This window comes from Staurois parvus, unplaced genomic scaffold (genome assembly GCF_062004578.1).
Source record: "Staurois parvus isolate SC_StPar_1 unplaced genomic scaffold, SC_StPar_1.0 ptg000094l, whole genome shotgun sequence".
NCBI classification, from domain to species: Eukaryota; Metazoa; Chordata; class Amphibia; order Anura; family Ranidae; genus Staurois; species Staurois parvus.
Window position 1 is genome coordinate 2,377,935 of NW_028317890.1, and position 13,846 is coordinate 2,391,780.

Consider the following 13,846-nt stretch of genomic DNA (forward strand, 5'->3'; position numbering starts at 1 on the left):
GAATGTTATCCCGGAGCCGGTGTACGAGGGCAGAGGGTGAAGGCGGAGCTGGGGACCTTTCTTCATGGAGCGATCGTCTGCGTGTGATGGTCCCGGGAGCCCTAGACGTATAATACATGATGTGATTGTGTGGGAGAGTGTAGGAAATCAGAAGGTAGGAGCACACCGCCTAGATATGAAATGTCACTTATAGGTGGAGTCTGATGGGCTGACCCATTCACTGGCTTCTCCTATATTAGACATGACCTGAAGAGAGATCTCACTGGCATGATGACTAGCTGTGTCCCTGATCACTTCAGCCTTATGGATGTCCCTAGTCACCATAGGGTGTGCCCTGATCTCTCTGTAAGACAGTGCTTCCTGATATATGGGCCCTCAAGTGTGGCCCCTGACATTCTTAAAGCGGAGCTTCACCCAAAAGGGTACGTTCTGCTCGAAGGCCTCCTCTATGCTCCTGGTCTAACGCTTCTGGGGAGGGAGGGGGAGCAGAGGCTAGATTTTGACAGGTAAATATAAAATATAAACAGGCGCTACATTTGCCCAAACAATAAACTTCATATAGTGCAATAAGTACAAGATTAGTACCACCTGAGGGTTATCTCAATTTTGATCCATGCAAAAGAGTTTAGCCTACATCACCTGGTGATCACAGGCGGTCTCCCATCCAGGTACGACCCTGTTTAGCTTTCAAGATCAGACAAGACTGGGTGTATTCAGGGTGATGTGACTGTGGGCAGCTATGTGTGCTTAGACCAAAAAGATATTGTAACCCCTCCGTATAGCAATTCAACCAATAGTGAACATTTGAAGTGAATAATAAAAAACCATGAATATAATGACAACTCTTGTAACTGTCCCAAAATAGAGTAATAGAAAATTCCAAAGAGGGTAAAAAAAGAAATCAAAAAATGTGAAAAAAATCTATAAAAAATATATATAAAATAAATGTGCCTGTGATCTTCACCGTGTGTTCATAACCGTGAAATGTAGATAACTCACAGTGGGGTCCCGAGGCAGGTGCGGGGGGTACGGTCTGCACTGGGTGACACCAACCGCACGGGGTGACACCGGACCCTCTCCACAAAAAGGTAAGTTGTAAAGCAAGCCAACGATCCCTGCAAGACGGATCCAATCCATTCTGCGGGGATCGTCGGCTTTCTTTACAACTTACCTTTTCTTGGAGCGGGTCCGTTGTCACCCCGTATAGGTTGCATGCCAACGATCCTGCGGGGATCGTCGGAATGCAACCTATACAGGGCGACACTGGACCCGCTCCGAGAAAAGGTAAGTTGTAAAGAAAGCCGACGATCCCTGCAGGATGGATCGGATCTGCGGATTGAGCATAATGGATCGGAGTCTGATCCATTATGCTCAATCCAGAGATCCGATCCATTCGGCAGGGATCGTTGGAGGGGGTGTCACTAAGTGTTACCGCACCAGTGACACCAACCCTAAGGACGCCTCTGCTCACTCACCAGGTCCTTTGACCCCAGTTATTGTGGTGAAATGGGCCTTTGGTTATATAGGGAACCACCCTTTCTTGGTGGATTCTCTATTTTTCTCCCTCTGAATCTACATGGCTTATAGCCAGATATAAGGGATTCTAATAGGTTTTCCAGTAATATACTTTAGGTTGGTTTTAGATATTCCTCCCATGGAAATGCAGCCAGCCATTGAATGAATCAGACAAGTGAATATCTTATCTAAGGGCTTGTTCACACTTGACTGTTTTACCAACGCTTGCCAAACGCCCCTATAGCATTTGGGAAGCGTTGGTCCGGAGTTTGCGGAGCATTTCTTAACGCTCGGCAAACGGTCCGCAAACGCCACATGCACGGTTTAGCGGCGGTTGCTAGGCGTTTGCCGAGCGTTAAAAATGCCCCACAAACGCCTAGAATGAAGTTTGAATGGTGTTACCGCTCCGCAAATGCCCCGCAACCGCATCGCAACCGCACCGCAAATGCCGGGCGGGCGTTTGCGGAGCGGCACCATAGACTAGAATAGGAGGCTTCAACACTTCCTGACTCGACCAGAGGCGTCCATTTTGCCGCGATGCAACGCTAACGCTCACGTTAGAACAGCATCATGTGCTGCAATGTACAGAATTGTCCGAGGCGTTTGGGAAGCGGTAACAACGCTTCCCAAACACCTCTCTGCCGCCTGCACACAACGCTAGTGTGAATGTAGCCTAAGTGTAGTACTTTAATAGGAGTCAAAATCACATAGACAAAAATATTCCACTCACTTGTACAGGTGCTTGTAAACCAGCACCAGTGTTTCAGGCATATATGTTGTTAAAGATGACCGCTTTGCACTTCAAGCCTCGCTCTCACTTAGCTATTCCCGGACCCGGAAGTGACATAATGACACTCCGATGTACGTTTCGCCCAAAAAGATTTTGACAGGTACCCGCTCCCACTTTGTCTTGGTGGTCTGAGTGGAAGTTCTCCTCCCCCCTCCCTTCAGTCTTCTGGGACATGTCACAGGTCCCAGAAGACTGTGTGGCCATTCACTATGTGCAGCATGGCTCGCGCTTGCGCAGGGGGCACCCAGCTGTCACAGCCAGCTGTCCACAGTTAGGATGGTGGAGTCAGGGACAGAAGACAGGAGGCAAAGACGGCTCTGGTGGAGCACAGCACTGGATCCTGGGAGAGGTGAGTGGCTGTTTATTAAAAGTCAGCAGCTACAGTGCAGGAAATAAAGGGTCCTACACCTTTTTGGTGTGGTTGCGATTTGAGCCATACAAAATGTATGGCTCTAATCGCACCGCATAGACATCACGTGTAATTTGTACAGGAATTCAGTGCGATTCAGGTGCAAATTACATGTGGTGTCCCACACCACATTAGTGTGAACCCGGTGTAAAGTGGTACTAAAGGGGCGAGGAGCTGTTAGGGAAGCAATAGAGAAGGGTGGATTTTCAGAGAAGCAGTGTCTGTTCCTGCCTCCCCATGCACATCGCTAACCTAGGTAAATGTGTACAGTGCTTCGCTGTACCTCCTGGGGTCTGCACATCACATATCTGCTTTAAAGGGCTGCACATAATATTATTAGTGAATGAAATGCTACAGAAAGCTGTCAGAGATTGCAGACACACAACATGATGTGGAGGTTTTCTACAAGAAATGACCAGAGACTGGGGGCATACTATAAGACTTGTTGGAGACTGGGTTATATAGCAATTTTTGGAGACTGGGGGCATACTATAGGAATTGTTGGAGACTGGGGGCATACTATAGGAATTTTTGGAGACTCAGGACATGCTATAGAAATTGTTGGAAACTCAGGACATGCTATAGGAATTGTTGGAGACTCAGGACATGCTATAGGAATTGTTGGAGACTCAGGACATGCTATAGGAATTGTTGGAGACTCAGGACATGCTATAGGAATTGTTGGAGACTCAGGACATGCTATAGGAATTGTTGGAGACTGGGTTATATAGGAATTGTTGGAGACTGGGTTATATAGGAATTGTTGGAGACGGGGTTATATAGGAATTTTTGGAGACTGGGTTATATAGGAATTTTTGGAGACTGGGGGCATACTATAGGAATTGTTGGAGACTGGGGGCATACTATAGGAATTGTTGGAGACTGGGGGCATACTATAGGAATTGTTGGAGACTGGGGGCATACTATAGGAATTGTTGGAGACTGGGGCATGCTATAGGAATTTTTGGAGACTCAGGACGTGCTATAGGAAGCAGTGTCTCTTCCTGCCTCCCCATGCACATCGTTAACCTAGGTAAATGTGTACAGTGCTCGCTGTACCTCCTGGGATCTGCACATCACATATCACATATCTGCTTTAAAGGGCTGCACATAATATTATTAGTGAATGAAATGCTACAGAAAGCTGTCAGAGATTGCAGACACACAACATGATGTGGAGGTTTTCTACAAGAAATGACCAGAGACTGGGGGCATACTATAAGACTTGTTGGAGACTGGGTTTTATAGGAATTGTTGGAGACTGGGTTATATAGGAATTTTTGGAGACTGGGGGCATACTATAGGAATTGTTGGAGACTGGGGGCATACTATAGGAATTGTTGGAGACTGGGGGCATACTATAGGAATTGTTGGAGACTGGGGGCATACTATAGGAAGTGTTGGAGACTGGGGGCATACTATAGGAATTTTTGGAGACTGAGGACATGCTATAGGAATTGTTGGAGACTCAGGACATGCTATAGGAATTGTTGGAGACTCAGGACATGCTATAGGAATTGTTGGAAACTCAGGACGTGCTATAGGAATTGTTGGAGACTCAGGACGTGCTATAGGAATTGTTGGAGACTCAGGACATGCTATAGGAATTGTTGGAGACTCAGGACATGCTATAGGAATTGTTGGGAGACCCAGGACATGCTATAGGAATTGTTGGAGACTGTGGGAATACTATAGGAATTGTTGGAGACTGGGGGCATAATATAGGAATTGTTGGAGACTAGGGGACCTACTATAGGAATTGGTGGAGACTGGGTGCCTACTATAGGAATTTTTGGAGACTGGGGGCCTACTATAGGAATTGTTGGAGACTGGGGGCCTACTATAGGAATTGTTGGAGACTGGGGGCCTACTATAGGAATTGCTGGAGACTGGGGACTACTATAGGAATTGTTGGAGACTGGGTGCATAATATAGGAATTTTTGGAGACTGGGGGCATAATATAGGAATTGTTGAAGAATGGGGGCATGCTATAGGAATTGTTGGAGACTGGGGGCATGCTATAGGAATGTTTGGAGACTGGGCGCATGCTAAAGGAATTGTTGGAGACTGGGGGCATGCTATAGGAATTGTTGGAGACTGGGGTCATGCTATATAAATTGTCAATACTTTGAATACTTTGTAGAACCACCTTTCACTGTAATTACAGCTGCAAGTCTTTTTAAGTATGTCTCTACCAGCTTTGCACATCTAGAGAGTGAAATTTTTGCCCATTCTTCTTTGTAAAATAGCTCAAGCTCTGTCAGATTGGATGGAGAGAATCTGTGAACAGCAATTTTCAAGTGTTGCCACAGATTCTCATTTGGATTTAGGTTTGGACTTTGACTGGGCCATTCCAGCACATGAATATGCTTTGATCTAAACCATTCCATTGTAGTTTTGGCTGTATGTTTAGGGTCATTGTCCTGTTGGAAGGTGAACCTCCGCCCCAGTCTCAAGTCTTTTGCAGACTCTAACAGGTTTTCTTCTAAGATTGCCCTGTATTTGGCTCCATAAATCTTCCCATCAACTCTGACCAGCTTCCCTGTCCCTGCTGAAGAAAAGCATCCCGACATGATGCTGCCATCACCATGTTTCACAGTGTGGATGGTGAAACAGTGTGGGGGGGCTGAATACAAATGCACGCCACACTTTTCAGATATTTATTTGTAAAAAAAATTTGAAAACTATTTATCGTTTTCCTTCCACTTCACAATTATGTGCCACTTTGTTTTGGTCTATAACATAAAATCCCAATAAAATATATTTACGTTTTTGGTTGTAACATGACAAAATGTGGAAAATTTCGAAGGGTATGAATGCTTTTTCAAGGCACTGTAGGAATTGTTGGAGACTGGGGGCATACTATAGAAATTGTTGGAGACTGGGGCATGCTTTAGGAATTGTTGGACACTCAGGATGTGCTGTAGGAATTGTTGGAGACTGGGGCATGCTATAGGAATTGTTTGAGACTGGGGGCATAATATAGGAATTGGAGAATGGGGGCATACTATAGGAATTGTTGGAGACTGGGGCATGCTATAGGAATTTTTGGAGACTCAGAACATGCTATAGGAAGTGTTGGAAACTCAGGACATGCTATAGGAATTGTTGGAGACTCGGGACATGCTATAGGACTTCTTGGAGACTCAGGACATGCTATAATAATTGTTGGAGACTCAGGACATGCTATAGGAATTGTTGGAGACTGGGGGCATGCTACAGGAATTGTTGGAGACTCAGGACATGCTATAGCAATTGTTGGAGACTGTGGGAATACTATATGATTTGTTGGAGACTGGGGGCATAATATAGGAATTGTTGGAGACTAGGGGCATAATATAGGAATTGTTGGAGACTCAGGACATGCTGTAGGAATTGTTGGAGACTGTGGCAATACTATAGGAATTGTTGGAGACTGGGGGCATGCTATAGGAATTGTTGGAGACTCAGGACGTGCTATAGGAATTGTTGGAGACTCAGGACGTGCTATAGGAATTGTTGGAGACTCAGGACGTGCTATAGGAATTGTTGGAGACTCAGGACATGCTATAGAAATTGTTGGAGACTCAGGACGTGCTATAGGAATTGTTGGAGACTCAGGACGTGCTTCAGGAGACACGGCCTGATAAATCATTGTTTTTCTGACAGCTTTTTGGTTCAGGTGTGATGTTTCTGTGCCCTATAAATTAATATCTGTGCTACAATGTGAACCGATATTAGCTGCAGATGTCCACCTGGTCTCACCAATTCTGTACATCAGGCTGGCTCTCTATGATAATTGTATGTACAGATGCTTACCAGAGGGAGAATGAACTGAGAGAAGTTGCTTCCCCCTGCCTTCTACCTATGCCTAGCTGAGCAGAGGGGAGAAAGTAGCTGGCAGGTTCCCTCTGATGAATATCCAGACAGTCCCTTAGCAGAGGGAGTAGGCTGCAGGCAGCTCTGGGCTACCCCACTGTCTGCACTCCTCTCTTCAATTGCAGGCAGTGATGAAGTGAGCTGATATAGCTGGCGAGGTGGCAGAAGAGGGTGCTTTCTATGCAATATTATTGCACAGAGGAGATAGGTACAACCTCTTTTTTATTTTTATGTAAATAGTATCACTTTAGGTGCATGGCCCATCAGAGGATCTTATTAATCTACCAATCAAATTTATGATCAGATAGTAAATCAATCGATCATATATAAAATTATTTAGTGTATGGCCACCATTAGACAAGAAAAAAGGACTACCAGACCATGTACAAAACAAGTGTATAGGGGTTACAATCTGTGGACGACGGGTCCCATATGGTGCATTTGTTCCCTGACATTAAAGCCGGGGATACATATGAAAGCAAATGAAAGGACAGTCATTGTAATTGCAAACTAACATGTTAATGTCTTTACAATGCAGGCATCTTGGAGATATGAATAAGTGACTAGAATGATTTCCAGATACAAAAGAAAGCCAGTATCACAGATTTTACACATGTAAGTTGTATTTATTATAATTAAAACAAATGCTTTCTCCTATTTTTTTCACTTACTTTGTTTTCAGCGACCTTTTCTCTTGTGCTATTACCGCTTCTTATGTACTTTTGTCTTTATTTTAGCTTTTTATTTTTACCTTGTGACATGTAAGGGATTGCTGGACACATCCCTGAGCTGGGCATGTGTGTGATGCAAGACCAGATTAGAGGCTAGCAACCAGTAGGATGGTCAGTCCAGTTAGTTGGATTGTGTACTTTTGGTGTCCAGTAAATACAGACTTTAAGGGGTTAATTTAAGGATGGTAAAGGGGGCATAATGGATAAATTAAGTGTTGTTATAAAGTGCACTTGAAAAGTGCATGTCACGTAGCCGTGCTTACAATTTGTTGTTTCTTTTTTTTTCTTCCCACAATCTTCCTTTTAGTACAGGATTCTTTGTTTTTCCTGAACAACACATCTGTTTATGCAATGGTTACTTTTATTGCTGGCTTTCTATGGAGCCTGTAGTATGCCCAACACACCATGCTAGTAACCTGTGTATTGTAATATGATTTAAAGTAGAATAAATGGCCTGCCATAAAAAATAAAAATGTGATGCAGCGCTTAAAAGAGACATGTGGGGTTGTGGAAAAAACATTTATACTCACCTAGGTGGATACAGCATTAGATTTGATGCTGCATCTTTCCCCTGCTGGCTCTGCCTTGAGAACGGAGTTATCAAACACCGCTGGTCGCTCAGTTCTCCCCTCCGCACTGAGCAGACAGCAATGACTGTCAATGACCGGTTCTCTTCTCTACCCCTCCAGTGCTCTCTGGGGCTCTGGACTATGCAGTGGATGGAGCAGCTGGTTCAGGCTCCCAGAGGCATCGATTTCATAGGTATACACATGCTTGCATTTCCACAGTGTTTCTCATATAGCCGTTATACACAAGTCCTTGCAAGAAAGTTAAAATATATATAGAAAACTGTATAACATCTATATGAGGAACACTATGGCCATGCAAGCTTGTGTATACCTATGAAATCGATAGGATATGCCACATATATTTACCACCTACCATGTGTGCTAATGTCCTATGGTGCATAAATGCTGGCCACAATGTATAAAACGGTAGGATAAAACAAAATGGAGATGTGAAAGGGATGAGAGCCACGATGGATATCCGTGAATTACCTCTGCGGTAATGTTGGCTCATGACATCTGCAGTGTGAGTGGTCCGCTGGAACGTAGGCTGGCCACATCAAACGGCCAGTGAGCTCTCCCATTCTCAGTAGGACGTGCTCTGTGGGAGGGGCCCGCTTGGCGTTCAAGGCTTCCCTGTGCTGGCTTGCGTTCCAGCCCCATGCACACATCTCATGTGGAGTGCACGGTGGCCATGTTACCGGCTTTGCAGCAGCTGTCGTGTGTTCCAGTAGACCACTCACACTGCGGATGTCACGAGCCAACATTACCGCAGAGGTAATTCACGGATATCCATCGTGGCTCTTATCCCTTTCACATCTCCATTTTGTTTTACCCTGCCATTTTATACATCGTGGCCGGCATTTATGCACCATAGGACATTAGCACACATGGTAGGTGGTACATATATGTAGCATATTCTATCAATTTCATAGGTATACACACACTTGCATGGTCACAGTGTTTCTCATATAGATGTTATGCAGTTTTCTATATATATTGTAACTTTCTTGCAAGGACTTGTGTATACGTTTATGAATCCATTGTTGTCATTTACTTTTATTTATGTCTGTGGGCGGTACTTATTAGTTCTGTCCCCGCCTCTGAGTGAGGGGGTGATGAACCCATCTGCAGCACTTAGACTTGATATTTGACCATTTATAAAGAGGGCACAGATACTTTGCATACAGGCTCTGAGGAAGAGGCAAGTCCTCGAAATGCTTGTTGGAGGTCCAGTGTTCCTGTGGGGAAAACCATATCAGGCGGACCAGGCCTTACTGTTCTTTATGGTGAGCTTTTACACTATTGTCTTTTGTAAGTATATCACCATCTACTACTTTTATCAATAAATATCATTAAGACAGTGAGCTTTAGCCTGTTGTCGGCTTAAAAGGGGTCACAGGAGTGCAGAACTAACTGCACTTCTGTGATTCATAGGAGAAGTAGTGCCAAAATAGCTTTGCCCATACTTCTCCCTAAATTATACAGTATGTACAGTACCTCTGCACTTACACTTTTCTGTTAGTCCCCCTTGCAAAGTCTGATAAATAACTGTGCACTTAATGCAGCTTCCTGTGATGGTGTGGCAACAATGCTGTATTGCTCCTGAATTCAGTGCAAAGTTGCCACTCTTGTGTAGGCTGTACCTGTTTACCCTGCAGTGGGTTGAAAGAATGTTGCAATAGGCATGGCTATGAACATTATCACTGCAGAATCACAAGCCTGTAGCTTGTCAGTCAGCATCTGGCCACACCTAGTTCTGCACAACGCTGTCTGGATCGCCAGCACTGCCTCTGTTGCTCCTCGCACTATGAGCTGCAGTGTCTGGGAGGGGGAACATGTGAAATGAAGAAAACAGTTTTTTTCCATGTACTTTACAAGGGTTTTGCATCATATTGTAACTGGAGTTGGTAATTGTGTAGACTATCTTACAGGAGCCCCTAGGTTATATTTTATATTCAAATGATTTTTATTGAAAGATTATAACATAACAGGTGTATATATAAACAACAGCTTGGAATGGTTCACATTGGAGAGCAGTGATACATGGGGTAGATAAGAATGGAGGTTCCCCACCATTTGGCTGGAGAAGCTGTAGGTCTTAATCATGCTTACATGAGAGGTATGCTCGGTGTCTTGTGAACCATGTTAAGAACGAGTAAGATGTAAATAGGGGAGGGATACGAGGTAGGGGGAAAGGGGAAGGAAGGAAGGCACCATTGCAGCAGGGATAAGTACCTTATAATATTATGGTGTAGTATTCAGTTTATTGAGCAATTAGGATTGTTCAACCATCGAGACCATTGTACTGTAAATTTCTGATCTAGGTTATATTTTAAAGAAATACATTCTATATATTCTGTTTCTTGTGTTCTAAACCTACAAAAATGTTCTCTGTGTAGCTGATTTTGAATAATGTATCCTTTTTGAATATATGTGTATAATTTCAGAAATCAGACACTTGCCAAAGCTGCAGAGAATCATCCTCCTCCAGACAGAATAGACAGTTTACCCGCATCTCGTGGCAGTGAACGATATATAGCGGCTTCTGAACATGAAAGGTACAAGCTGGATTGTTTTGAGAGTATAGGCAACGTAGAAGAACTGCCTAGTCATAATAAGAAGAATCTGAGAACGGAGATAAAACACAGTCAGCCCGGGTTCACACTGATGCGGTGCGGAATTCGCGCCAGTTTCTGTGTGATTTGTGTATCACATCATAATTGCACCCTGTTCATACGAACCACTGCGGGTGTGTATTTTAAACTGACATCCCAAAATCAGTTCACAGAATGCGCTGTGATGTGCAGAATCGGATCACATGAGTGTGAACACCCATGCGATCTGATTCTGGGGTGGACTAAAAAAGGGTCCTGCACTATTTTGGTGCGGATACAGTGCAATCTGATCCATACAAAATGTATAGCTCAAATTGCACCACACAGAAATCGCATGTGATTTGCACAGGAATGTGGTGCAGTTCCTATGCGAATCACATGCGATGTGCCGCACTGTATCAGTGTGAACCCAGGCTGAGGGTGATGAAAGCTTAAACATACAGTACAGATCATTAGGCTGGTCCTGGTAAATAGGTGTAATATAAAGGTAACGATTTTTTTTTTTTTTGCATGACTGCAGATATGATGGAACAAAGCAGTCTGACCTCAGCTTAGGTTAAATTGAATGCCATTTAGTCAAATTATGTTTTGTTTGAATATTTGCATATCGATTTGAAAAATCGGGATGTGTGAATCACGAATCACAATTTACAAAAGAATCATGACTGACCCAGAAAGCACTTTATATACCAAATCCTTCACTTCCAACTCGTTACATGACAAACCATAAATAGACTGTTTCTGGTTACAACATGTATTATATATCCTAAACTAGCTGATTGTTGATGTATCCGAATTTTGATTTGCTTGACTTGAGTAGATTAGTAAAGGTGTCTGTTCTTTTTTCCAGTAAATCAGAGGTTTCAGAAAATTCAGCATTCCAGAGAAATGATACGGAGGTTTCATGGTCAGAATTTCAAAGTTGTGCTGAACTCTCCACTGATAACAGCTCAGTTATATCTTGGGGCTTTGATGTAAGTACAGTGACTGCCTGACTTTCACCTTCATGGGAACCACACTAAATGTGTGCACATTTAAGGGAAGCTATAATGATTTTGGGTCAGTTTTTTTAGGTTTATAAATATGTTTTACAGAAAAACTTTTTTTTTTAGATTGTGCACCTGATGGATTCACAGAGCACTATGGGGTTTCTAAAAGAGCACAGTCGCAGCTGTTTGTCTTCTCTCTCTCTCTCTCTCTCTGTCTCTTCTGTCTCTCTCCCATTCCCTCCCTTTCTCTCCGACACTATGCAGTATACTCACTTTAAAGCAGAACTCCAGGCACAGTTTATTTTTCTTCCACAAAAAACTTTTGTTTTTTTTTGTTTATTTTTATGTACAGCATATAAACAGTATTGAGAAATAACACATATAAACACGAGGAACACAAAAATACCCTGTGGGAGTTCCTGGGAGAAAGTGTGCATGAACCATATTCCACATCAAAGTCATTTAATTATGACTTTGTCATTTGATGTATAGCCTAAAAAAACATTCAGAGAATTCCCTTAGCTGTGCAGTATGTCGGTCTCTAGGGCACCCATGGCACCTGAGGAGACCTTGGGTATTGAGTATTTGGCCTCCCCATAGTAAGGTGTTAAAGAAGAAGGTACTCCCCCAGGAAACAAATAAAGCAAGATGGAGAGCAGTTAGAGGGCACATAAGAAAGGGGTAGGGAAAGGGAGACAAGGAAAGGACTCAGGGGAATTGGGAAATAGAAGGGACAAATGGAGAGTGTGGAAAGAGAGGGGCACGTATTGTTGCAAAGGCTTCTTTTAACCCCTTCAAGATGGAGGGTAAAACAAGTTTGCATTAGTAAAATGTATTGTTGGGGGTTGATTTACTAAAAGCAAATAGCCTGTGCACTCCAAGTGCACTGAAAGTGCAGTTGCCCTAGGTCTGAGGGGAAGCTCTGCTGATTTCTATCATTCAATCATGTGCAAGCAAAAATGCTGTTTTTTTATTATCCTTGCTTGTTCCCCTCATTTCTAGAGCAACTGCACTTTCAGTGCACTTCCAAGTGCACTTGGAGTGCGCAGCTTATTTGCCTTTAGTAAATCAACCCCTGTCTCTCATGATGAAACCTTGGTTCTGTTTTGACCAGCAGTTTCAGCTCTCTTGTGAATAGGGTGTTATTCATACCTAATCAGTGTAAATGTTTGTCATTGGGTCGTGGTGGTGCGTAGGTAAGTTGACACTTTCGGCAGCTTCATTGCCAATGATCTGATCTCCTCAGCTTAGTTTCAGATTTTGATTCTGATTGTCTGCTTGGGAAAATTTATTTTTTGGCAGCAATGGAGGTAAAAGGCCTATGATATACAGTCCTGTAGAGGATGGAGGTGGAAGCAGGATTATTGTGCTAAAATCTTCCTTATTTAAGTGATCCTGGTTTTTATTATTTTGAAAATCTATAGGTGTGGGTGTAGAAAATGTGTTTTACCTAATTATGGAGTGGACAGAAAAAAATATGTGCATTGTCAAATGACACTTAGTGCTCTTATTAAGTACACACTATAGAGGGATATGCTTTGTTCATATTTCATGTTTGAGGTTTACAGCCACTTTAACCACCTCCCGTCTGGCCATTGTATATAAACGGCCGGACGGTGGCAGTGCAGGGTCGGGTGGCCATTTATAAACGGCCTCCCCGCACCCTGCTTGTGTGCGCTCCCTGGGAGCGCACAGCACCGCGATCCGGTGCCCGCTGTGTCCTCCGGACACAGTGAAACACCAATCGTCGGACGGGCCAATCAGTGATCACATGCAAAGTAGTAAGCAAGATGTCACTTGTGACATCATTGCCTACTATGTGTCAAATCTGTGAATGATCACAGAGGTCACATGGTACAAGGCTATTCACAACAGCCTTGTACCATGTGACAAGCTGTGACCAATCACAGCTCACTCAGTAGTTCTCAATGGCTGCAAGAATGCAGACAGAGAGAAAGAGAAATGATTGATTTTACATCCTATATGGGTGTAAAAGCAATCAGTGTAAAAAAAAAAAAAAATCTTCATCACCCCCCACAAGTAGTACAGTGTCACCATGGTACTGCTAGATTGACAGTATGTAAAAAAACCCATAAATAATAATATAAAAATGTAAAAAAAAGTTTAAAAATTATAATTTTTGGTTATAAACTTATTTGGCTTATTTTTTTTTTTTTTTACTAAAAAGATAATGGAATAAATTTTGGCCAAGATTTATGATGAAATATTATTTATTAGCAAAATTTTATAAGAGAAACACTTTTTTTCAAAATTTGTGGACATTTTCATTTACATAGCAAAAAAAAGAAAAATTCCAGAGGTGAATAAATACCACCAAAATAAAGCTTTATCTGTCTCAAATAAATGGT

The 13,846-nt window shown here is 43.0% G+C and overlaps 1 protein-coding gene across 4 annotated transcripts in view; it reads left to right on the top strand.

The window, feature by feature from the left end:
• FAM149B1 (family with sequence similarity 149 member B1) overlaps positions 1-13,846 on the top strand; it is a 59,260-nt gene that overhangs the window by 83 nt on the left and 45,331 nt on the right. For 3 of the 4 annotated variants that reach the window (XR_016311798.1, XM_089670744.1, XM_089670747.1), the window contains exons 2-4: positions 7,112-7,188; positions 10,321-10,431; positions 11,339-11,462. Coding sequence is in view for 3 of the 4 variants with exons in the window: in XM_089670744.1 (XP_089526870.1) it covers positions 7,142-7,188; positions 10,321-10,431; positions 11,339-11,462 (282 nt within the window). In the remaining variant the exon portion in view is untranslated. Of the gene's footprint in view, positions 1-3; positions 155-7,111; positions 7,189-10,320; positions 10,432-11,338; positions 11,463-13,846 lie in introns of those variants that run through there. The other variant, XM_089670746.1, reaches the window with a different exon arrangement.